Source organism: Lytechinus variegatus, chromosome 8 (assembly GCF_018143015.1).
Source record: "Lytechinus variegatus isolate NC3 chromosome 8, Lvar_3.0, whole genome shotgun sequence".
In the NCBI taxonomy this organism is placed as follows: domain Eukaryota; kingdom Metazoa; phylum Echinodermata; class Echinoidea; order Temnopleuroida; family Toxopneustidae; genus Lytechinus; species Lytechinus variegatus.
Window position 1 is genome coordinate 4,527,494 of NC_054747.1, and position 24,940 is coordinate 4,552,433.

At 37.6% G+C, this 24,940-nt stretch overlaps 1 protein-coding gene across 1 annotated transcript; it reads left to right on the top strand.

The window, feature by feature from the left end:
- Positions 1–519: 519 nt before the first annotated feature.
- Positions 520–19,067, top strand: LOC121420590 (deleted in malignant brain tumors 1 protein-like). The gene is made up of 4 exons (XM_041615253.1): positions 520–652; positions 17,078–17,410; positions 17,628–17,951; positions 18,766–19,067. Exons 1-4 carry the CDS (start codon positions 520–522, stop codon positions 19,065–19,067), a joined length of 1,092 nt encoding a protein of 363 aa, XP_041471187.1.
- Positions 19,068–24,940: the final 5,873 nt, after the last annotated feature.

Sequence of the window (24,940 nt, forward strand, 5' to 3'; positions counted from 1 at the left end):
GCAGCATTTATCAACATTTTGTCAGAGGGTTCTTCAGATCAGAACATTGTTTAATTACCATTCAATGTCATGTCAACGTGCGTTGATGATCAACCAGCAGCATTTTGCGTTTCTATGGCCATTCTCAATCTGCAAATCGAGACACACTATATCATCTTGAATATCATTTGGTAGAATTTTATCAACATTTTGTCAGAGGTTCTTCACGATCTATGCTGCATGTACAACTTGTGCCATCATTGACGCCGACGTCGTTATTTTCATCCTCATCATCATTCTGATCAACATCAGACATAATCATTAAACAACAACAACTGTCAATTCCATACGGATTGCAGAGGATGAGGATGGGTGACCCAGTTTTCTCAAATGGGAATATACATGTAAATGGAGTCGGGATCTGAAAAAAGGTTTAGTTCAAGTGGTGATGAACGGAAAAGAAGGCTTGTCAACTCATTTTTCGAAGGATAAGAAAGTTTAGCCGAATTCACACGGACTGCAAAGATCTTCTTGGTTGAAATGGACATATGTGAGCTCTACAACTTCACTTTCACGGGTAAAGGTAAGAATGGCTTAGAACCATTCGGGGTATTCAGTTTGTTTCAAGCTGCACTTGTGATTATCGTGAATCTCTTTGCTCTCACCGTCCTTAGTAAGACTCGTGCAAGCTATGATAAAGTAACACAACTTTTCTTCAAGGCGTTGTCTTTGACTTATTTGTTGCTAGGATTGACATCTTTAGGACAAGCGATATGTAGTGACATACTACAAATGAACCACTTTGCCTATAAGCTGAGCACCTCTATAACTTCCTCCTTCTTGTTTCTATCCCTTGGGTTTCTGCTTTGCATTAACGTTAATAGATATTTGATGATAGTGTGGCCGTTGAGGTACCAATCGGTTGTCACCATCAGAAGAGCTTGGATCATGGTTTCAGCACTCGTCGTGCTTTCCACGTCACAAATGACCGTATTCTTACTTCCTGGAACCTACTATGACCACTATGCAGAGGCAATCGCACACTGTGATCGGGCTGCAATCCACAAATATATGCTTCAGCTAAGACCCCTGATCATATTCGTCACTCTACTTTTTGTTGCTTTTCTAACGGTGACGACATTTACCAATCTCCGAACATTAGTCATTGCCAATCGTCTGAACACCAGGACAAGGAAACAGATTCAATATCTGTCGTCTGTCTCGGGAAACCAGGCTACAGTTGAGACAGACCCTGCAGCTTCAGTTGCAGGTCCATTGGAATCATCCACAGCAGTGCCGAAGGGGAACCACAAGGAAGCGTCAAAGACAAGAAAGATATGTCGAGCCACCTGGACAGTTTCTGTGATCACCCTCTCCTTGTACCTCGCTTGGCTGCCACAAATCATTCTTATGGTCTTCAGCATTGTACTAGCATCTCCTTCGAAATCCTGGGTTTTCACGACAGTAGCATTGGTTCACGGTAACATGTGGTGGACACCTATAATTTACATTGGAACTGACAGAAAGTATCGGCAAACTGTTAAAGGATTCTTCCAGAAGAAGAATCCGGGACAAAATTACAATTAAATGCATTGAACACTCATTGAATTTTCAATCGGTTCCAATTTGGATTCAATTGGTATCAGTTGGTTTCGATAGGTCCAATGGGTCCAAATTCGGTACCAATTGAGTCCTACTGTTGGGTCAATTGGTCGAACTGACCCCATTTCAAATCAATAAGGGGACCAATTGAAGACAAATACCCACTGAATTTTCAATTGATTTCAATTTGGATTCAATTGGTATCGATGGGCTTCAATGGGTTCAAATTTCACACCAGTTGAGTTCCTATTGCAGAGTCAATTGGGCAAACTGGCCCCGTTGATGTCTAATGGGGCCAATCGGTCCAACGGGTCTTCAATTGGTCCCTATTGACATGATTGGAATGATAGTGGAACCCTGCAAATGCCCAATTGGTTTCCATGGTTTCTGACTCGTTTTGATTGGACCCACTGGACCATTTGGTCCCCGAATTGGTTTCGGATTGGGACCGATAGCTGAATTCAACTGGGGAAAATAGCCAATTGATATCAATATGTATCCAACCAATTGGGGACCTATTGAGACCAATTGGTTTTATTTCCAGTTGAAACCTATTGGTTCCAATTGGGACCAATAGTCCATTGGTTTAAATGAGGACCAATTAGTTTCAATGGGTACCCATTGTTTCACGTTCCATGTACTCCAAATTGAAACCAATTGCCAATTGGTATTCACTTGATATTCAATTTGGATATCCGATGGATATTCAATGGTTATCCAATTGGAAATATGTCCTGGGAAATCTCGATTCATTTTGAGTTCTTGAATGCTCGTCCATATACTGACTGTTTGGGACATTGTCTTTTCATTCATTCACCCATCCATGAAAATGACTTTCAACAATCGTGTCTATTACCGTAGTTACAATGATAAACAATGAATTTCCATCAAGTTATGATCATATCATAAGATAATTATGACTGGCAAACACAAAAAAAATAGACGTATCATTTCAGAATTAGGCAGGTATACATGTAGTGTAAAACAATAGCTAGTTTAGGAATCACAACGCACACGTACAATCGTTGATAGTGGCAAAAACATCTGGCTACCTCGCGGTGAGGATGTAACCTTAATTTTCATAAGACGGCGTTGGCGGCGTCAACATTGAGATCTTAAAGGTCAAGTCCACCCCAGAAAAAATGTTAATTTGAATCAATAGAGAAAAATCAGACAAGCACAATGCTGAAAATGTCATCAAAAGCGGATGTAAAATAAGCAAGTTATGACATTTCAAAGTTTCGCTTATTTTTAACAAAACAGTTATCCAAATGAGAGAGTCAATGATGTTACTCACTCACTATTTGTTTTGTTTTTTATTGTTCAAATTATACAATATTTAAATTTTCAGGAATTTGACGACTATGACCCTCTTGCCTGAAGCACAAAATGTTAAAATAATGGAATTCCACGTGTTCAGGGAGGAATGAAACTTCATTTCACATGACAATGACGAGGAAATGAAAATATTTCATATTTCATATAATAAAATACAAAAGAAATAGTGAGTGAGTGATGTCATCAGTTCCTCATTTGCATACAGACCGAGATGTGCATGTAACTGTTTTGTTAAATGAAGCGAAACTTTAAAATGCCATAACATTCTTATTTTACATCCGATTTTGATGAAATTTTCAGTGTTATGATTGTTGAATATTTCTCTTTTTATTCAAATCAAGTTTTTGTTGGGGTGGACTTGTCCTTGAAACGAAGTTGAAGTTTTTGAATCAAGTATCACTGAATATTCTACCTGAGTTTTAAATCACATGACCAAGGTGAAAGGTCATTTAGGGTCAATGATCTTCAGTCACATTGAGGGTATTTGTTGATTTGCGATCATCATGATCATAACTTTGAAATTTTATGGATATCACTAACGTATCCAGCATCAACTATGACAAAGAAATGTATGGGCCCATGCACAAGCATAATAGAGTCACTACTGTCCCCAGAAAATTGGGTCCTTGAAATTGTAGAATCCGATGCTCGATATGCGCCTGGACATAGTTCATGAAATGTGGACTTAGGGGTAATCCATTACTGATCATCTGGCACGAGGCATAGGTCACATGATCAAGGTCAAATGCCATTTAGGGTCAATGAACATAGTATTTTATTATCATTTGAATGGTGCTTTTTGTGGATAATTATTCTATTGTCGTTTTCAAAGTCAGTACTGCTGCTACGTTGAATCGCGTAATGCAGGCGAGACTGCCAGAGGCGCTCCATATAAATCACAATTTTATTACATATATATGTACATGTTTATTTGTTTACAATTCAATGTCGAATTCTTGATTTTTAAAGCCTACCAATGTTCTCTATTGATTATATGTATGGTCATTAATAATGTTTCTAAAATCGTTTCTGTATAATGATTTAGTGTATTGTATCGTACTATATATATAAAAAACTTATATTCAGTCAGAACAGACTGCTTTCAAGCGATTCCGTGACATTACAAACTAGGTTAGTTGCGTGTAAGTTGCGAGTATGGCCAGCTGCAAGGGCCAACATAAAACAATAGGGCAAGTGAAATGTAAGCTAGCCAGCCGGACGAATTTTTCTATAGTACATCTGTCAAACTACATATCTACCATAAAATATACAAGTGGAAGAGAGCAATAAATGCTAAGATACCGTTATATCCAAACAGATTTGAATAAGAGTAAGATCACACATTTATTCAAGTGTTACGATATTTTTTCCACTTTTGTAATTTACTATTCCAAAAATAATCCCAAATGGAAAATCATATTCCTCTGCGTACAGCCTAGTTGTTATTAGTGAATGATGAAATTAATACTTATTACATTACGGACTAGTTTGCATTTTCTTTTTCATAGATAATAGTGTTATTCTGTATCCTTTATCCGATTTCTATTCCGGGTTACTTGAATTGATTGTAATATATTTTCGCTTCCGTAAACTCCTCTCATACGTTATGCTCCTGTGACTAATTTATGTTTGATATGCCCTGCCTGTGTCCGTAATGCGACTGTGTCATGTGCTCTCTTTCTGATGTCTAAAATAATGTATAAATTGTATATGTACTGAATATACTGTTCCTTTATTGCTTTTTAAAGTGATGCAAAACACTGGCAAAACACACACACACACACACTCGAATGGCTCTTTCAGCTCTCTTGCCGAGAACTGCAATAGCACAACGACTCATGCAATTTTGAAACAGACATTCAGAGAAGTTAATTTCCATATAAAGTCCTAGACTTTACAGATAAATATTACTTTCATCAGAGGCCTAATCCATTAAGAATACTAGAGGAGAGCACAATGATTTTTCTCAAAATACCACCCCCTAAACAAATTCTAACTGGTTGATTTCGATTTTACATTCCAATGTACGTGTGCGTGCGTGCTCTAAAGGGTGGCGTCAGAAGATGTCATTTTGTTTTAAATGAAACTTAGGGGTCATAGATGACTTCTCGATAGGGTCTATTCTTTATTCTTTCATCCCAACCATTTTTTTTATCAGTTTATCCTCTGTTATTCTTTTACTACTTGAACAAGCATACTGAGGCGTTCTCCCCCCCCCCCATAGCCATGGGCGGAAATCCCGGGGGGGGGGACAGGGGGGTCGCGTCCCCTCTACCTAAAATAGTAGGGGGACATAGTGTCAAATGTCCTCCCACCGACTATTTCTGGTCTTTTTATGATGAAGCAGAATACATCACTTCATAATCGAAATAATACATGTATTTTTTACCAAATGACCTTATATTTTGGGTGAAAACCTTTTTTTTTTTGCTTGTCAATTTTTTAAATTAAAATCGCCTTACATTTGGGGTGATAACCTTTTTTCTTTTTTTTTTGCTTGTCAAATTTTCCAGGCCATGGTCCTAAATTTGGGGACAGATTTCCGCCCATGCCCATAGCGACGCCCCTAGTATACGCATGAACGATAGGGTATATCCTAATGCTACCTTCCTAAAACCATGCGCAATGCAACGGGCATGTAAAAGTTGGAGTGAGCTTACAATACTTTAGTAAATTGCATATTCTGGTAATTTAACAAAATGTCGATTTAGTAATTTACCGGAATGTGGATTTGGGAATTTAACAAATTTTGTTTTTATTCCAAAATTTGCCTTAAAAGCTTTGAACGCCTCGCTGCGGCGGGGGCGCGCAGCCTATAATCTCAGGGTGATAGCTTAGAGGAGATCCAACCCCAGCACACATGCAAGGTCATATTAAAAAAAAAATGAGAATGTGATAATTCTGAAAAGCCCCAACGGAAAGACCAACCTGAAATTACTCTAGTTACATTATATATGAAATTTGAGACGGGGTTTTAAAGTAATTTGCGAAAAATTGGCAAATTCGATGAATTATGTTTTATGCAAAAACTGTATTTTCCAAAGTCCAAGCAGGGTCTAAAACATCTTCATCTCGAGCGACGATGACATTAAGGCCATGTCCATGGAGGACTATTCTATTGTTACTGGGGGTGCTGAGCACTGTCACAGTACCCCCCCCCCCCAGTAACAACAAATAATCCTCCGTGGCCTACTCCATGGATATGTAAGTAAATTGTGATATCAAATGATTCATTCGCAATTGATTCTAACCATGAGAGTATCTTAGCCTTCATGGATCTCTATCAATTGGTAGCTTTGTTCGTTGAAATACACCATAGGAAAAATTGATCGGCTATATTGGCTATAACTTACACTCCACTAACCCGGTCGTTTAATGTTTAGCCCTTACAGCTGCTCAAAGTTTACCCGAAACTTACGCACAACTTACACGATTTTTTTTATAACAAGCCAGTAAAAGTGCGACAAAACGAAAGCATTTGCAAAGCATTGACTAAAAAATATAAAATGAAATATGCATATAAATAATCAAACAAACAAAGATAAGAAGACCGTAAGTTAATCTACATAAAACTCGTTTATCATTCATTATCTTGAGAGATGAAATAATGGCATCTTTTTTTAAGGTAATCGTATTCTTGTTGACAGGCCTGAAATAAGGACCTTTTAGAAAATTGTCTGGCGGTGAGGCGGTCCCATAAAAACTGGAATAAATAAGCTTGGAAGAAAACGAAACAAAAACGATACTAGAAGTTTTGAAATTCATTGAATAGCTGCTGTTAATTCACTGCAACGATGGGACCAACATCCTGAAAATTACCTTGCTACCATTTTTGACATCAGACTGAAGATGAAATTTGCTGTGTAGTTATACCTTTCTCAAATGGTTTTAATGCTGACAGAAATGGTACAATCGAAAACTTCATCATGCCATGGCTGTATAAAACTATGGAATCTTAAAAGATAAAAAAAAATCAGATAGTTGAAATACAGGGATTAACCTTATTCATGCACTATATTCCAGAAACATAATTATGATACAAGGAATAAAGTAAATAAGGTTAAACACAGTCCTTTCGCATACAAAATACGGATTCCACAGGTTTGGGGACAATGTATATAAATTTCAGTTTCACCTAGTTGCTAGTGAAGATATAACAAAGTGTGGAACAAGTAATTGATTACACACTGCAAAACCCCGGAATCTATATATGTCCACACCAGAGAAGTGTTGAAGTGTTAAATAACACCAGTTTATTTTGGTCTGGCACCAGATACATGTAGGTGTTTATACGACACCAATTAGTATTAAAACAGCATCGGTTTGATTCCAAACTGGTGTTGTTTCAATACTTCTCTGGTGTGGACATATATAGATTCCGGGCTGGTTTGAAATCAACACCGGAGTTTTTGTTTGCAGCACGCGCGGACAGACACATACCCATCATTCAACCCCTTTCCACTCACACAAACACACATCCACACATTAACTCTCTATCACACACACACACCCTTTCTCCCTACCCTACCCACACAACGCTTCCTAAAAGCTCCAGAAAGACTTTATATAGCAGCGTGTACATTTCGTCATTTCCCCTTGGTTTTGTCCTTCGTTGATCAGCAATGGCCGACTGCTCCATTGTTTAACTTCACATTGGCATGCCTGATATGGAAGCGGTTACTTAAGTCGAGCCCTTTATAAGTGTGTGTGTGGGAGTGGGAGAGTGTGTGGCCGATGGTGTCTGTGTGGGAGTGATGATGTGTTGAAGATGAGTATGGGTGTGTATCTGTGTGTTTATTAGGATGGGTTGGTGTCTTTCGAAAGTATAAGAAAAATCGAATCCGTGGAGCAATGTCTAATTGTCATAGCTTCAAAATGGCCACCGTTTAGTATTAGTTTGACTTTATTAAATCATTGAGATTCCTAAAAATATAAGTTTAGAAGGTATACGCTATGCTTTCAGGGCTGAAAAATATTATCATTGACACCATTCGGCCCACCAATTATTATTATCGGAAATGTAGATTAATCGGAACTGTGGTACAATGTTTTATTTACATAAACTCTAAATGGCCGTCACTTAGCATAGTTTTGAATGTGTTTCCTCATCTGAGACTCAAATAAAACTTTTGCACGCAAACCTACATGTATGTTTTCAGGGTTGAAGAATATAATTATTCACATGATTTGGATCCCCAAATCATATATCAAAAGCTTGAGGGAATATCGAAGATGTGGAACAACGCATAATTTGCATTTATTCAAAATTAGTGCTACACCACATTTGTTATACCATATATGTTATACCTATTATTAGTATTAGTAGTATATATATCAATGGATCATTACATGATTCCATGGTAATTCAGACCGCAAGGGGTATAGGGATTTATGGGTGGGGGGGGGGGTGGGAGCAAGATTATTCATAAAGATGAAGTCAATTTATTTCTCAATTGAATAAGAGTGGTATATAACCCAGACCTGTCTCTTTTTGAATGCGCATCTTCTTTCTTTGCTTCCTTTTCGCCCTCTTTTACTCTATTTTCACCAAGGAATTTTATATGCTTATATGAAAATACTTGGAGCTATTGGTTCTTAGCTTGGAATTAAATTTGTTAAAATGATTCAAATACTGCCACTTATTATATCCATTACCCCGGGAAGCACGTACAGTGTTGAATGAAGTTAGTTGTTCAATTTATGCAAATTATTCAATATTCTCCTGCTATAATGTTACTTAAGTCCCATAAGTGTCATTAAATGATTCAAATACTGCCCATTGTTGCAGTTTCTACCCTGAAAACATGAATGGGCGATTCCATAAGTATCGTACGGGACATTTTGAGAACAATGTCTAGTTTCCTAGCCGAATCCGTGAGAAATAAAATATTCTTTAATGTCAATGATAAAGCTATAGTTGGATAGTCATGTGAAAAACTAATAACCAACACAAACGAAAATGATTATGGGTAAATTCTAGGTGAAAATTGTGTGTATCGTACGGGACGCAGAAATATCCCGTACGACACGCAAACTTTTAAGCTTTAATTCACCTTTGGACGACATATTTTTGTTGGTTGTCAGTTTTTTGCATGTCTACCTAGTAGTGCTATGATATTACCACAAAAAAAATGGAGTTCGTATGTACAGCAGGTTGAAAAATATTGTGAATATGGCTGATTTTTCTAGCATGGAATCGCCAAAAATACGGACTCAACACAGAAATTCTCTTTCTTTAGATTCGGAAAGGTCGTCATTTTGAATTATGAAAATACTACAAATCTTTCTCAAAATCTTAATGACATGCATGCCATCCAAAATACTATCAACTAACCTAAACTAACTATAGTTAAATGGTGTAAACACTACACATACTGTTTACTCCCTGCAACTATAGTTACATTTCATATAGTGTTAACTCCATTTAGATAGAAAATCTATTTGGGATTCCATGTCTGACATTCATAAAGGGATATTGACCGTATTTTTAAAATGATTCGATATGTATTTGAAATATCTCGTGACGAAATCTCATATATACATCTTAAAGTGAAACAATACAACCCTTATGGCACACAAAATGTTCACAAAGTAAAATGATATTTCTTGCCTATTCGGGCAGTGTTAGATGAGGAATCATATACTCTTTTGTAAACAAGCTATATGAAACTAAGAAATCATTGGACTGGGTTGGATCAAATGAATATTTTGTGACTTCTTGTTGTAATTAGGCCTGTGAAACCTGTAGGTGACACATCCTTAGCTAATTACCAATAAACATGTATGCTTAATAGCATTAGGAAAATGATATAAGGATCATATTAGAAGGACTATATTAATAGTGTGTGAACCCCCAAAACTAAAAAAAAGAAGTTGTTGGGATCATTTCCGGTTTCAATCTAGTGCCAATATCCCAGTCCGTTTTATAGAATATCAGTTTATCATTAAAAAAAAATCATTTACCAACATGATCCTAAAAAAAATGACGATTACCCCAGTTGATTTTAAATGGGATTCCGCCCGCATGTCTTGGACTTTGGATCCGTTTCACATGGTACGTGTGATTGTTCAGCATTAATTAAAACAACAGTATAAAGAATTGCAATTATTCATTTTCGTATGAAAAGCAAGCTAATTCCTCTGCCCTTGCCTTGTTTTTGACACGCTCATAAAACAAGGAAATATGAGAAATCGTCTTTGTGATCCTATCAAAAGTGGAATAGACCTTATTTGCTCAACTAAATATGATGAAGTGCCATGTACTTTTTTTGAAAATAGTTTCTCAGTTTCACTGGAAAGAAATATCTTACTAGTAAAAATAGAAACGACCGTGGCTTTTCTTGTTATTGACGAGGTCGAAACAAGGAACAGAGAGAAAATTGTCTATTCTATATCAAAATTAGAATGGTGTTTATTATTGGTAGTTAGTTTTACGTTGTTTCAGGTGTTCATATTACACACAGAAAGTGTAAAATCAAGTGTAAAATCAGTAGGTAGCCTGATTACCTTATTATCCTACAAATGATGTGTCAAAATCTGATTTATAAACTGTCGAATGAATTGCTGTCAGAACTTAGCAATGAGCATCTGCGCAATCATCGTTTAACCAGTAAATAATAGGTATAGACTAAACCTAATACATTTGTTCTCGGTCGGATAGGCGGCATTGCGTTCAACAATATTCTATCTTCTGGGCATTATCTGGCCACTAGTTTGATAAACATGAAGTCTTCGACCTTTCTGCTTGTGTATTATATGATAATCTCAGCTTCGAGTATATTCATGGAAGTTGCATTTGGTAAGTAGACGTACATGGTAAGGTTCACGTTCAATATTTAAATCAAGACAATAAAGGCAGTATTTCTGAAAGCAAACTAAATTTTCCAGTTTGGAGACTAAATTTCATCCACACTAGATAATCATAATGATAATAACACTCATTTTCTATCTAACGCAAATTACTATCAAATCTCTTAGCGCTTTGAAAGATGTAATGGGAAAGATATATAACCGACCCCACCAAAAAAAAGAATACACACACAATCACAATCATACGTGAGTCACGGTGATTGCCCATCCCCCCTCCACTTTTCACTCCTTGCCAGCAGTTCCTAATGATAGCATTTTCACACTCTTTCATTGACCAACCCATTCTCCTCGTTCCTCAGCACCTCATTTCAGGCGCCATTTCCGGAAGACCCCATATCATTAAATTGCAGTTCCCAAGAATTCACCTATTTGCAGATGGCCATCTTGTCCTTGAACCCCTCCTTTCGTATGAAATTCAATTTATAATGCTGTATGGTTTCAGATTGTGCGGCTGATTTTGAATGAAAAAGCAGATAGACGGTACGGCCATGGATCTACTGCTTACAGTAATAGGTTTATGGTAACGGAGCATTTTTGGCACTGCTTACTTGCGTATAGATGGCCATAGAGTGGGACTTGGGGGGCACTGCCACCATAAAAGTTTCACATGCAAGAAAAAAGAAGAAACCACAAGAAAAAATGACAGAACAGGAATCCCAATGAATTCCTCGATCTTTTACAGATTTAATAATAATAATAATAATTGGCATTTATATAGCGCTTTATCAATCTACGACTATTCAAAGCGCTTTACAATTATTATTACCCGGTCACTGGATTCATAGCATTCCAAGCAGCCTGTTAGGCGCAAACTTGCTAAACCAACCACAATGACGGTTGTTTCCTACCGGTACCCAATTAGCACCTGGATGAGAGTGGCAAAGTGTGGATTGACGCCTTGCCAAAGGGCGCTAGGCCATTGTGGGATTCGAACACACGACCCTCTGATTACAAGGCGAGAGTCAGAACCGCTACACCACGGCGCTTCCACTTATCGCTTCCACATCTTATCGCTTCCGATAAGATGGATAAATTGCAGATCTGCGAAACATAAGTGACCATTGTTGCATCAGCCCCCCCCCCTAAAAAAAGGCAACTCACAAACAGCGCATCTGATTAGATGAAAGATGGGTGTTGGTCAAGCTGCAATTTGACGTCTCGTACAAGCTGAAGAATGTGTTAGGAGGCATGAATTAGAAACTCTGATTTGTCCTCATTTGGGCTTTAGCTTGTGCACAGCCATCATATCCTGCACCTTTCCTACATATGTGGACAATGATCTGATAGCGTGTTCAACATAAGTAGGGTCACTTCGGTCAAACTCAATAATCATCTATAAATTGAACGAACTGAAATGTAGGCGCACACGAACTGATCTTGGATCTGAGCTCGACATTTGGAAACTGGTCTGTAGTTCCTGAGATCATCTCTGTTAAATGAGGATTTCTTTATCACTGTCACCACAATTGCTTGTTTTAGTAAGCCTGTGAATGCACCTGTAGACACGGAAATATTCACCAATGCAGTAAATGAACTAGCGAGCAAAACGAAGAAGATGTTTTTACCATACAGTGCGTATCCAAAAAAATTTACACTTCGAAAAAATCCTGTAAAATCATACATTTGCCATTTTATCATTGGTACAGATACATTTAAGCAAATAACGATATAAATGTCAAAAAATATTTCTACTTGAGTGAGCACCACTCACTTTTGAAAAATTAGTGAAAAATGATTTGCGCAGAACTTTGAAATAGTTATGCAAATAAAAGTAGACAATAATCATGAAGAACACATGGAATTTAGCTAGTAAAATTGATTTAAGATAATTTCAAACCTTTTTAACTTGTTTCCTTGCCCAAAACACTTCGAAGAGTGCATTGTGCCCCACCCCACTCCCCCACACAACGAGGCCATCGTGACGATATTTGCTTTACACTGAGCTGTGATTTACATTAAATGGCTTAGGCTTGATTTTCATTTTGTTAATCATTGTCAAGCTTGGAAAAAGTGTGCAGAAACAAGCATTAAATGAAATATAAAATGTAAACCCACTTTAAATGATGAAAAAATGCTGGAGATGTCTAATATAAACTTTTTTTCAGATACAGTTATGTCCTCAGATCCAGATGGCACATAAAGGGTGAAGGTTGTACTTACTAAGTGTTGAAATTTCAATTTGGGTGGCAAAACTGTTACAAGATGCTTGAATGTATCCGTTTTATTTCAATTGACCAAAAGTGCAAGGGAAATGTATGAGAAATGCTGTGCAGGATGAGTTTGTTTTCACCCTTTCCCCTTGACACAGTGTGAAAACGAGCATTTCTGCGCAAACAGATTTCTGCGAGCTTTACAAAAACGGAAAGTGCTCACTCAAGTGTAACATTCTGTCAAAACTTTAACTTTTACTGGATAGATGAGACCCAAATCCAAGATTGTATGTGAAAAAATTATCCACATGTTGTATTTTTTTTAATTCCCAGGGCTTTTTCAAAGTGTTAACTTTTTTTTGATACGCACTGTATAGGCCAGGATCAAGACTGCATGTACTCTCTATGATTACCTGAATAACACCTGCGGTAGTTACCCTGAGAAATTAAGATTCATATGGAGTTCGTCGATCTGGATATGGGATTGAATTTCAAATTCAGGTGCTCAATAACGTCTCGGGTAATGCCACAGACCTGCTCATGCCATGCTTCAGATGTTGCGAAAAGGAAGGAAACTTCAATCATGGACAATGCTCAAGAGATATCGCAATAGAGAACGTATGTCAGCGTGAAAGTCCGTGTGAGGACCCAGTATTATTAATGCCCTTCTGTGTGTTCCGTGTTGGCTCCCGGAGCTTGTCAAGCCAGATCCCTATTACTACTTTGTCTATCCTTAATCGTAGGAACCGCACTTTCCAACCAAGTCCGTATTCACTCTGGAAATGCTAGGGAAATTGATTTAGCACCCGGATCACCACGGGTTGAGATCCTTTGTGATCCATATTGCATCCGTGACGATTAAAAAGGGGCGTGTCCTCATCTCAGTTTGAGCATGTTGATCAAGTAGGCCTTCATTATTCACAGCTGAAGCAAGGGAATTGGAAAGCTTGTCAAAATCTGTACAGTCATCAAGGGAAACGCCTCCATGAAGGAAGGTATCGAGAAAAAAAAAATTTTAATGTCCCTATACTTTCTGAGAGTGAGAGTTTGACAAGATGCCTGTGACCTTAATATGGTAAGACGAAGGAATATAAAGTGAACAGATTCATGGTTGTTCCAAACATCAACTCCAGGCTACGATTGACTTTTCAAAAGTATTACAGTCACTTTCCAAACACTATGTAATTGGCAGCAAATTCTGGATCGGGACTAATGACCAATTCGCTTGTTTAGTACATGCCTTGAAATCTGTGGGTGTTTTTTTCCACATATGACCACTGGAACGGCAACTGAAACACCAGTTAGAACGCATAGTTTGACGCCTGTGACTAAAGGCAGAGGATCACCACGAAGATCTCAATTGTCAGCAGTAATTTTCGAGATGCTTTGACATAGGAAATGCAGCATTATCTGCCCTAAATTCAGGTCTAAATCTTCAATTTTCCGACAACATTTCTGAACCAATTGACCCATAGGTCCTCCCTGTTTGACCCCTGACCAGACAGTGAGGCCTAAATGCTAGGTAAGACAACCCATGCACCGAATGCAAAAATGTTCCAACTGGTAAGGCAAGGAGAGTGCAGTGGAGCCTAACAGTGGTATTTTCACTCCCATGCATTGATTTTGCATTTCAATAGGGGATGACATAGGGGAAGAAATTGAATCCCTATTAAGACATATATTAAGAAGAGTCAGTTTCGTTTGTTTATCAAACGTTATATTCAAATCAGTCATTTCGCAAATAAGAGAGAAATATCAAGTAATAGTAATATCAAGCCACATTAAAACACATCTACATAATAGCTTCCTTACAAATATACTGCAGATACATGTACATGTACTACATTTACAAGGGGAGTTAAAATTGCCCATTCGCGTCAATCCTGTAACACGTCATTTACGTTGGTATTTTAATTGAAAACTCACTAGAACATGCAATTTAGTGGCTTATTATAAACACTCGCGTCGCGGGCGGGTTCGTAATCACTCGGGTTTTAGATTTTTAGCGATTTTTTTTCGGTGCGATTTTTTTAACGGTTTCTTCAATGGGACAAACATGCTGGGAAAATAAAATGAAATTGAAATTCGTTTTAAGCCGGCAATTAAGTGTCTTAAATAAAATGTACTCGACTACTATAAGGAACAATTTTGTTGGTCCCCAGGACTTATTTATAACCAGAGTGCACTTTACTCCCCCTCCAACTTTTCTTTCTTCTCAGTCTTCTTTTTTTTATTCCCATTATTGTGTCGTCTTATTCTTCTTCTCCCTGTTCTTCTTCGACTTTTCAATTTTTACCTTTTCTTCTACTTCTCCATTTCTTCCCTTTTTCGTCCCTTTTTCGTCCCTTTTCATCTCCACCCTCCCCCCTCTTACCCCTTCCTTTTCTCTTTCTACTCAGTCTTCCCCCTTATTCTATCCTTCTCTTTCTCTCATTCTTCTACATCCTCCTCTCAATTTTCTCTTCTCTGCTTCATTTTTACTCCCCCACATCCTCCTCCATCTTCTTTTTTCTTCTTCTCCTCCTCCTTCTTCTTGCTTTTCTTCTTCATCACTTTTTTCCTCCCCCATTTTCACGTTAGTGTAAAATAATTCAAAAACAAAGGGAGAAGCAATATAAATAATGATATTATGAAATTGTAGCACCTCACTATGCTTTATAAAGGATACTACAGACTTCAGGAGAAGTCCTCCAAAGCAAAATCGAGAGTAGCCTTTCTTCCTTTTTCTTCTTTCTTCATTCCTTTTCTCCTTTCTTTCTTTCTTTCTTTCTTTCTCTTTTTCTCCCTCCCTCTCTCCCTTCCTTTCTTTTTTTCCCTCTCTCTTTTTTAGGGGGAGCCCCCCCCCCGCTTTCGCCTATGGCTCTAAGGTTTAATTTGGCGTGCAATGGCCTAATTTACGTGTTGGAATCATTTCACCTCATGAAACAGTGAATGCTTCCAGATCGTTTCGTGTTCCAGCAACAGTATTATGATCTCCGGCCTCAATCATGAATATTGAATATGTCATTGAAGCCCTCGCTGGCGCGCTCATGCATTAGATGATTTTCACACGACTTGCACAAGAATCTGACATAGAGATATATCTCTATGGTTTGTCACCAATAACTTCAGTTCAGTACCTGTAGGGCTCACAGGCCTAATTCATTTCCCATAGACCGTGTGTTAAAGTGGCACTTAAAAAGAATTCATGAAAAATAAGGAGGAAATTCTAAGGTTGAATGAATATAATACTATGAGTGGATAGGACAAATTTCTGACATTCCATATCTGACCAGAAAAGGGTACCTCGACCGGCTCATTTTAAAAATAAATCAGCATTTATGAAGACTACACCTGACGGGACCAAATTCATCACTTGAGGGAGTAAAATGACCCTAATTCTTCCGCCAGTGAAAAGATAGTTCCATAGTGGTGATATATCTTTCCAATTTGGAAAAGGTAAGTTCAGTAGATACCCTACCTAGAATCAGTGTTAGATTGTCAGTCATATTCATTCATTTTTGCCAATCAGCAATCAAATTTAGAAATTGAGCAATGGGTTGGCTCGAATGAATATCTATGGCCTGCCAGTTGTGATTAGGCCCGTGCAACCGGTACCAAATCGAGTGTGCGGAGAGAGAAGTACATGTTGGAGTAAATGGGAGATAACGATGTGGGATGTAAACAAAATCAACAGAAATCAGGTCAGATATGTGGAATGTGATTACGTTAAAACAGTAGTCAAAGTTTGCTTGTTTGTTATTTTAAAACAGTAGTCGAGTACATTTTATTTAAGGCACTTAATTGCCGGCTTAAAACGAAACTCGAGTTTCAATTTCATTTTATTTTCCCAGCATGTTTGTCCCATTGAAGACACTGTTTCAAAAAAAAATCGCACCGAAATAAAATAAAAAATCGCCAAAAAATCCAAAACCCGAGTGATTTCGAAGGCGACCCGAGTGATTACGAACCCGAGTGTTTATAATAAGCCATTTCAGTTGGACTATCCCGGTTAAGGGGGTGAATATATGGGATTCATAATGTTATGTGCTATCTGTTGATTTCATTTTGAATTTCTCAAGTAGTTAAGGTATACCCTGGATACAATAATTGATGATAAGGAGTCATTTTGTTAAAATCATTCTTCTTTTACCTCACAGGTCTCACAGATCCTTTTGAAGTTCGTCTTGACGGTGGATCTAATAACACTGAAGGAAGAATAGAGGTCTTGTACAACGGATCCTGGGGGACTATATGTGATGATAACTGGCACCTGTTAGACGCCGGAGTGGTTTGCAGGATGCTGGGGTTTGATGGAGCCGTTGGTGCACCGGAATATTCTAGGACAGGACAGGGATCTGGTCGCGTTCTCCTGACCAATGTCTGGTGCCTTGCAACTACAACCACCTTGGCACGCTGCTATCACGGGGAGATTGGAGATACGAGTGGCTGCATTCATGAAAGAGATGCAGGGGCTATTTGTTACTCAGGAGGTTCGTTGGAAAAACAACTCACATCGAAATCTGACATCTATCATCAAATACATCTTGTATATATAGATATAGATAAATAAATATATTTTCCTGAACTTATTTTATGAGGAGCAAAGTTAAACTGGAAATTTACATTTCGTCAATGAAAAATTGTGCTTTGATGAAATAGCCATAATGTAATGAAAATCATTGACCATCTCTCGTGTCCCTTTCCTAGATCCCTTTGAAGTTCGTCTCGTTGATGGATCTAACAATACTGAAGGAAGAGTTGAGGTCTTGTATAATGGATCGTGGGGTACTATCTGTGATGGCTTCTGGGATCTTAGAGACGCCTGGGTGGTTTGTAAGATGCTTGGCTTTGATGGAGCCTTGGAGGCGCCACGATCGGCTAGGTTTGGTCAGGGTCCTGGACGGATTGTTCTAACCCGGGTCGAGTGTTACGGAACTGAGGACAACCTCAAAGACTGTGTTCATGGAGGTGTCGGGAATTGGAGTGGCTGCGGTCATAAAAGGGATGCAGGTGCCATTTGTTATTCAGGAGGTGAGTTACCACAAACACATTGTAAAAATATTGGCTAAGCTTGTAACCACCACGAGGGTTATTATGTGTCTAATCAATTGCGTGCAGTATCCAATGCTGGAAGCATATTGCCTTGTAAGGTTAATAAAATAAGCAACAATTACTTTAGAATGTGCAAGATGATAAAATACTAGCAGAAAACGTCTTAGTCCAATAAGAAGTGTAGGTGACCTATGACTTTAATCACGTGACCTAATCCTCATTCAAGACAATCAGTGATTACCCTTGTCCACATTTCATGAATTGCATCAATATGCTTTCAAAGTTATGATGGCAAGTCAACAAATACCCCCAAACATGGCTAAAGTTCGTTGACTCCAAATGACAATAAACTCAGGCAGGATGTTCAGTGATACACCATTACCCTTATATCCAAGTTTCATTAGCTGGATCCATATACCTTTAAAGATATACCGACTTTTCAAAAACTTAACCTTGGTCAAGATTATGTTGTTGACTCCCTACATAGTCTCTGTTCATTGACCTTTAATGACCTTGGTCATGTGACCTCAACTCAGGCAAGATGTTCAGTAATACTTGATCACCCTCAAGTCAAATATTTATAAGTTATGACATTTCAAAATCTTAACCTTGGTTAATATTTCAATGTTGATGACGACGCCGCCGCCGCCACTGTCTCATATTCTCGCAGGCGACACAAAATGAAATTATGCATAAACGTTTTTATTTCTGTAATTTTCGTTCAGCAGACTATCAACTCATTCTGACATTGCGCCAGCTCAAACGATGTCCCTTTGTTTTTCATTTACTTCAGAGCACCCAAGTCCACTTCAAGTTCGTCTTGTCAATGGATCTAACCATGCCGAAGGCAGAGTAGAGGTAATGTATAACGGATCCTGGGGAACGGTATGCGATATGAAATGGGATCTGAGAGACGCTAGTGTGATTTGTAAGATGCTGGGGTACGATGGAGCCTTGGACGCACCGAAATCTGCTTGGTTTGGTCAAGGTTCTGGCCGCATTCTTTTAACCTTGGTCGACTGCGATGGAACGGAAGACAACCTAGCAGACTGCATTCATCAAGGGGATTGGAGATTGGGTTATATGCGGCCATAGAAGGGATGCAGGTGCCGTTTGTAACTCACAAGGTGAGTTCCCACAAAAAAAACTCAGAACAAAATCAAAAGAAACTCAAAACATTTTCTAAAGTTTTATTTTTTGTATTAATTAGTTCAAGTTTATTTATTCATTTAAATTTAAAATTTCTTTTAGGTGGAGATGGTGGGTGAGAGAGAAAGAGAGATTTTGGGAATTTTAAAAAATAAAAGCTTTCTGTTTTCGAACAAATTTATTTGAACAATTCGAATGTGTTTATTCATCAACAATCATTGTTCGTTATCTCAGCAATTAAAGTGAAAGTAATGATTATTTACACAACAAATACACTGATAAATCTATTTCAGAGTTCAAAAATTAGCCTTTAAAAATTCTATTGGACAAATGCACACAAGTGCTTATACATAAAATACAAACTTGGTGCTAAGAATACTCTTGATGAGATGAGATTAATAGTCATAATAATAAAATAGATATTTATATGTAATGTGTTCAGTTGTGTAATTAGCCAGAAAGTCTGAGGGGGTTAGAAATGGCGTATTGTGTAAGATTTATAAAAAGTTGCGAGCGAAGCGAACGAGCTAAGATTTCAAATTTTCATTACAAAAATACAATACAGTGATAGGATTTGACACAAATAATATAGGCCCTATTTCTTTTTTTCTTGGTCGTGATTTATTATTATTATTGTTATCAATACTATTTTTTTTTTTGGGGGGGGAGTCCCCCAGCCTTCCCATCTGTACGCCAGTGGCTGTGTTCTTTGATGGACTATAAGCAATTGTACAAAGGTATCTTAATTTCTTTCATATTATCATAGTACCGTCCATATCAACAACGATGTCTTCGACGACTAAGGCCAACAGAACACATGCTCCTGCAGCGGCAGCAACTGTAATTAGCGCAATGGCTATTTCTTTCGTATGTTACTTTCGTCAAAAGGGAAAGAAAACACCGAAGATTGGGTCTAATGGTGATGGTATTACATTCATGGACTTGGCGCACTCTAGATCTGTTGATCTACATCAAGATCTTAATTCCGAACCCATTGTACCAGCTCCTATTTCGTTGCAGGACAGGAAATCCCGGGTGGACCCCACTGCAGAACAGACGCACATAACGAACCTTAATGAACAAGAGCTCAGCCATGAATACATGGAAACTATGAGTGCCATAGATATTAGTGGTTATCTTTTACCAAATGCTACAACTCTTGACAAAGGCATTTACGAAGAGATAGGAACGAAATCCTCGGTAGCTGTATCGTTACATGACAGTTCACAGACGGAAGTAGCTGAAGATATGAATAAAGAAAATATGCGTAATTTCAATACGGACGCTAGTGACCAAAACCTCAATCATGAGTACATGGACCATAACGAAGAAAAACTCAACCATGAATACATGAAGCATAACGAAGAAAAACTCAACCATGAATACATGAAGCATAACGAAGAAAAACCCAACCTTGAGTATATGGAAAATAATGAGGATAAAGACAATGACGTCACAAACCAGGAAACAATAATTTATGAAGAGATAGGAACGAAATCATCACCAGCTGTTCTTTCATTGCAGGACGAGAGATCCGGCCTTGAGCTCGCTGGAGATGATGTAGAACAAAAGCTCAAACATGATTACGCGGAGATCAGTATTGATAAAGGCATTGACGGTAATCTTTCGCTGAATGCTTCAAACTTAGAAACAAGAATTTATGCAGAGATAGGAACAAATGATGAACTAAAATGAAATCAGGATTATACGAGAATGAAAACAATAATAATAAAATAATAGTGATAATGATGATAAAAAATAATAATAACAATAATAATAATAATATAACAATAATGATAATAGGACCTAATGATAGTAATGGTATTATTATTATTAGTAGTAGTAGTAATAATAATGATGAAAATGACAATAATAATAATAATGATAACAGTACTATAAGTTATTTGTAAAGCGTAGGCCTGCAATTCCACATTGTGAGGTGCTCACAGTTTCTTGGAAGAGATACTCCCTGACGGCCGGTACCCAATACTCCGCCTGATGGGTTGAGTGCATCGCATTGTGGGCCAATTTATTTTTGCTGAAGGAAATAACGCCATGACTGGGATGTCTGCTCTACGACTGATTGGCCCAAGACTATCTTCTATTTTCAAAGTTCGGAGACTAATCCAATGGGCTACAATGCTCAGTATGGCGTACAATAAAAGATGAAGCTCTTAATATGAATATTTACAGTAGACTTTTTCAAACGCTTGATAAATAGGCCTAAAATAACCAAAGCTGGCATGGCTACAAAGTAATTTCCATGGTCGGAACTGACGTTTGAAAGAGGTATGCAATTAAGAAGCACTTTTATGGCCAAATCAAGCCCCCCCCCCCAAAAAAAGTGACAAAATAATCAAAACACAAGAAATATAACCAAGAGGTATGGTCGATACATCATGTAAAATTTTAGCCCACTCAATTTATGCGAATCGATTGATTGATCAATTCTTCTTCCCGTCTTTTATCGTTCGTCAAAGAGAGAAAGAGACGGGATATTCGAGGATCTGATACCGTTTTCAGTAACTCGATGGTCCAGATCAGGCCTCGGCTATAACTGAAGTCGTAAGATATTGAGTTTATGAATGGCGCGTGCTAAAACAGCCCGCGTTTTGCTCGGGCTATTTTGATTCTGCTATAACTAGCACCAGACCAGCGCAATCGTTAAAGCAGCGTAAAAAAAGTAGAGCGAAGAACTGCTTCATTTACTGAATGCTTGTGGTGCAGAATATTTTATTGCGGGCCTGATGCGGACCAAAAAATAAGGAGTTACTGAAAACTGTAAAATTTGAGCTAATAGATGAATTTGTCAGTTTATACATGCGGAGTTAGATTAATGATAGATTTTCACCGAAACGGGCTATTCAAATTGGTTCGAAGAACCTTGTTCTTGTTTAGTTTTCTGAGTTCTACTCTATCGTTTTCCGTAAATGCCATATTGCACACTTTTGTAACTAAATGAACGTGATTGTAATTGCGAAATCCTAGTTTGTGAGCTTTATGCACAAGCAGTGAGATACGCATCATGTTCATCATTCCCAAAACAGTGCTTGAAATGTCCCAGCTCGATATATTTTCCCGTAACGAAGCAAGTCCTGAAATCTGCTTTGGGCTAGGTATCAATTAAAATAGCGCGTACCGGGGCTTAGTGTCTAAATCTGAAAAAAAAGAAACAAATAGACACACCAAAAAGCTCGTGTTTCGCGCTCGCAATCATTGTCCATTAAGATACACTGGTTAGAGTTGTATTAGCATGGTTAAAATGTCGTATTTTATTGACATGACCTTTTTTTAGCTCTCGTTTTTTATTTCATATCATGCTGAATAGGATACTAAAGCACAATATATTCGAATATCTATATGGATAGCAAAGAATCCCAGTTATTGTCAAAGCATTCACAGGGTTTTAATGTGGCGTGCTTGCTTCTGCAGAAGCCAAATATCACTGTTTACGATTTTTGTATCTAGTAGCATTGTTTTGATAAATTTCTTTTGTAAATTCATTTTGAATTTTGTAAATTTAAATTTTGTTGATTTGTAAATTTAATCTACAAAATAAATTTATCATAGGCATGGACAGCAAAATGGAAGCCCTTGCGATATTTTCATGCCAACATGATATTACTAGTGAAAACGACATTATAGGGCCTACAATCATTTAACTGCTTACAAATTGACGAATTTCGGCATAATACATTTTGCGCTACTTTAGAGCTATAGGCCTATATGAACGATGTATAATTATGATAATTATGAACATACTATAAGTGACATAACCCAACTTCAAAATGAACAATTGTAGGCGTAGCTTAAATCAACGTTCCTCAGAATTATCTGCTCTTTGGAAGAATTGGTGATGCCGGAAAATGTGTCTGCCGGGATTCGAACCAGGGCCCCCAGTTTGGAACGCCGGTGCTTTATCATATATATACACGCACGGTACACAAAACAGCCCTAATTCAGGAGAATTTGCTATGACCCATGTCAGGTACTATTCACTTTACTTTTTATTTCTGTCGAGTATGATCCTTTGTTATTCCGTGTATTACCATATGATTTCTCTTATTCTTTTGTTTTGGTTTTGATTCAATTTGCTATTATTTACATTGTTTGTTCTGTTGCTTATTCTATGATTTGCTTTATTTGTTTTGTTTAGCAAATAAAAACTGAAGAAGGCCAGGGCCGAAAGCTTTACAACATAGTGTATACTTTGCTTCATCCTTGATGAAGCAAAATGCGTGAAATTTTTTTTACACAGAAAAAACTTTTGCCTTGATTCAACTCTACTCTTCTCTCACACACCCAGACACACCCTTACACACACACACACACACATATATATATATATACATATATATATATATATATGCAAATTTGGTATATCCTGTAAAAATGATCAGTTTCTTGTTTCGGTTCCATGGCGTGTTAAGCCAAACATAAAATCTAACCTCTATATCTAAATAAACGCTATATTATACGTCATAATCTGAACCCAAAAATAAATTGCATTCCTAAGTGTAATCCTATGCATTCTGAGATATCAAGACCGATGCAAATTTCGCAGATGTTTAATTCAGTTCAATTTATTTGTTTTCACAGTATAAACATAAAATGATACATATACAATAAGTGCAGAAATGGCAAATGATATTGAGAAAATATGGAACTACCGTACAGAAAAGTTTGTAAAAACCTGTGAGTAGTAATTCCAAATACGTTGAGTTGATTAATATATGATAACGCTGAAATAAAAATGCACACACAGCATCAACAAACACCAGCGAACGTACATTGATGGTGGGCGGAAAATGTATGAGATTTCGGCAAGAAGAAAAAAAACTATTTTGCACATTCATTTATACATACAGATATTAAATGATGTATTTTGGGTACTTAATTTCTTTGGGGAGATTATTCCTAATGCTTGGCCATAATGCATGCCTTAATGAATTTACGAGAATTTGTGATTTAACCTTGGAATAATAAAATTCGTTACACCAGAGCGAGAAATTCTGATAATGAACGGAATTATATAAAAAAAAAAACATTTGGGATATATTTAAAGGCATTATGTTATGAATAGTAGTCGTGCCACCCTTGTTCATCTATGGTAAACTTCAATGCTTATCTTTAAAAAGTGACATAAAATCAGTGTTATTAAAAATGTTTTATATATACAAGTGCATGTTTGCTAATGGAAGCGTTGTTGTTTTATGAGCACAATTGGTCCGCTTCAGAAAGAGATGTGTTACACATTGCAAATAAAAAAAAAAGATCAATCCTAATTAGCACTAATACGCGCCTTTGATTTGCTGAAAATCAAATTGCGATTGAGGTTTGAAGTTGATTACAATTCTTTCTGCAACGGGTCCCTGAACTTGAATATTGAATGCAGAGAGAGAGAGAGAGAGCGGGAAGGGGGGGGGGGGGGAGAGACCTTCCTGTATAGAGGACAGTGTGAATATAACAGCTTGGCGTTTACCAGCAAAACGCTGGCTGTCCTGCCGAGTTACCATAAACAGAACCAGAAACACTAGTAGGAAAACATAATCGCTGCGTGAAAATTCTTTACATAGAAAAAACTTTTGCCTAGTTTAGGCCTAAAAACAGTGGGTTCATTTGAAAAGGACCGGGAAGGGGTGGGATGTGCAGTCGTGTGGGGGGGGGGAGGGAGGGGGGGGGCAATATTACATGGCCAAACAAATTCTTTAGAAAATTGAAACTCCACGTAATATCAACCTTGAGCTGATTTTAAAGGTATTTTACGTCTTAACCGCAATTGAACTCCGATAGGGATAGACATAAAATGAGTTGAAATT

Excerpts from the sequence above, each read along its gene's own strand:
- LOC121420590 (XM_041615253.1), top strand. The coding sequence starts at position 520 with ATGGACATATGTGAGCTCTACAACTTCACTTTCACGGGTAAAGGTAAG. Across the intron at positions 653-17,077 it reads CTTTGCTCTCACCGTCCTTA|GTCTCACAGATCCTTTTGAA; the intron begins GTAAGACTCGTG and ends TTTACCTCACAG. Across the intron at positions 17,411-17,627 it reads GGCTATTTGTTACTCAGGAG|ATCCCTTTGAAGTTCGTCTC; the intron begins GTTCGTTGGAAA and ends TCCCTTTCCTAG.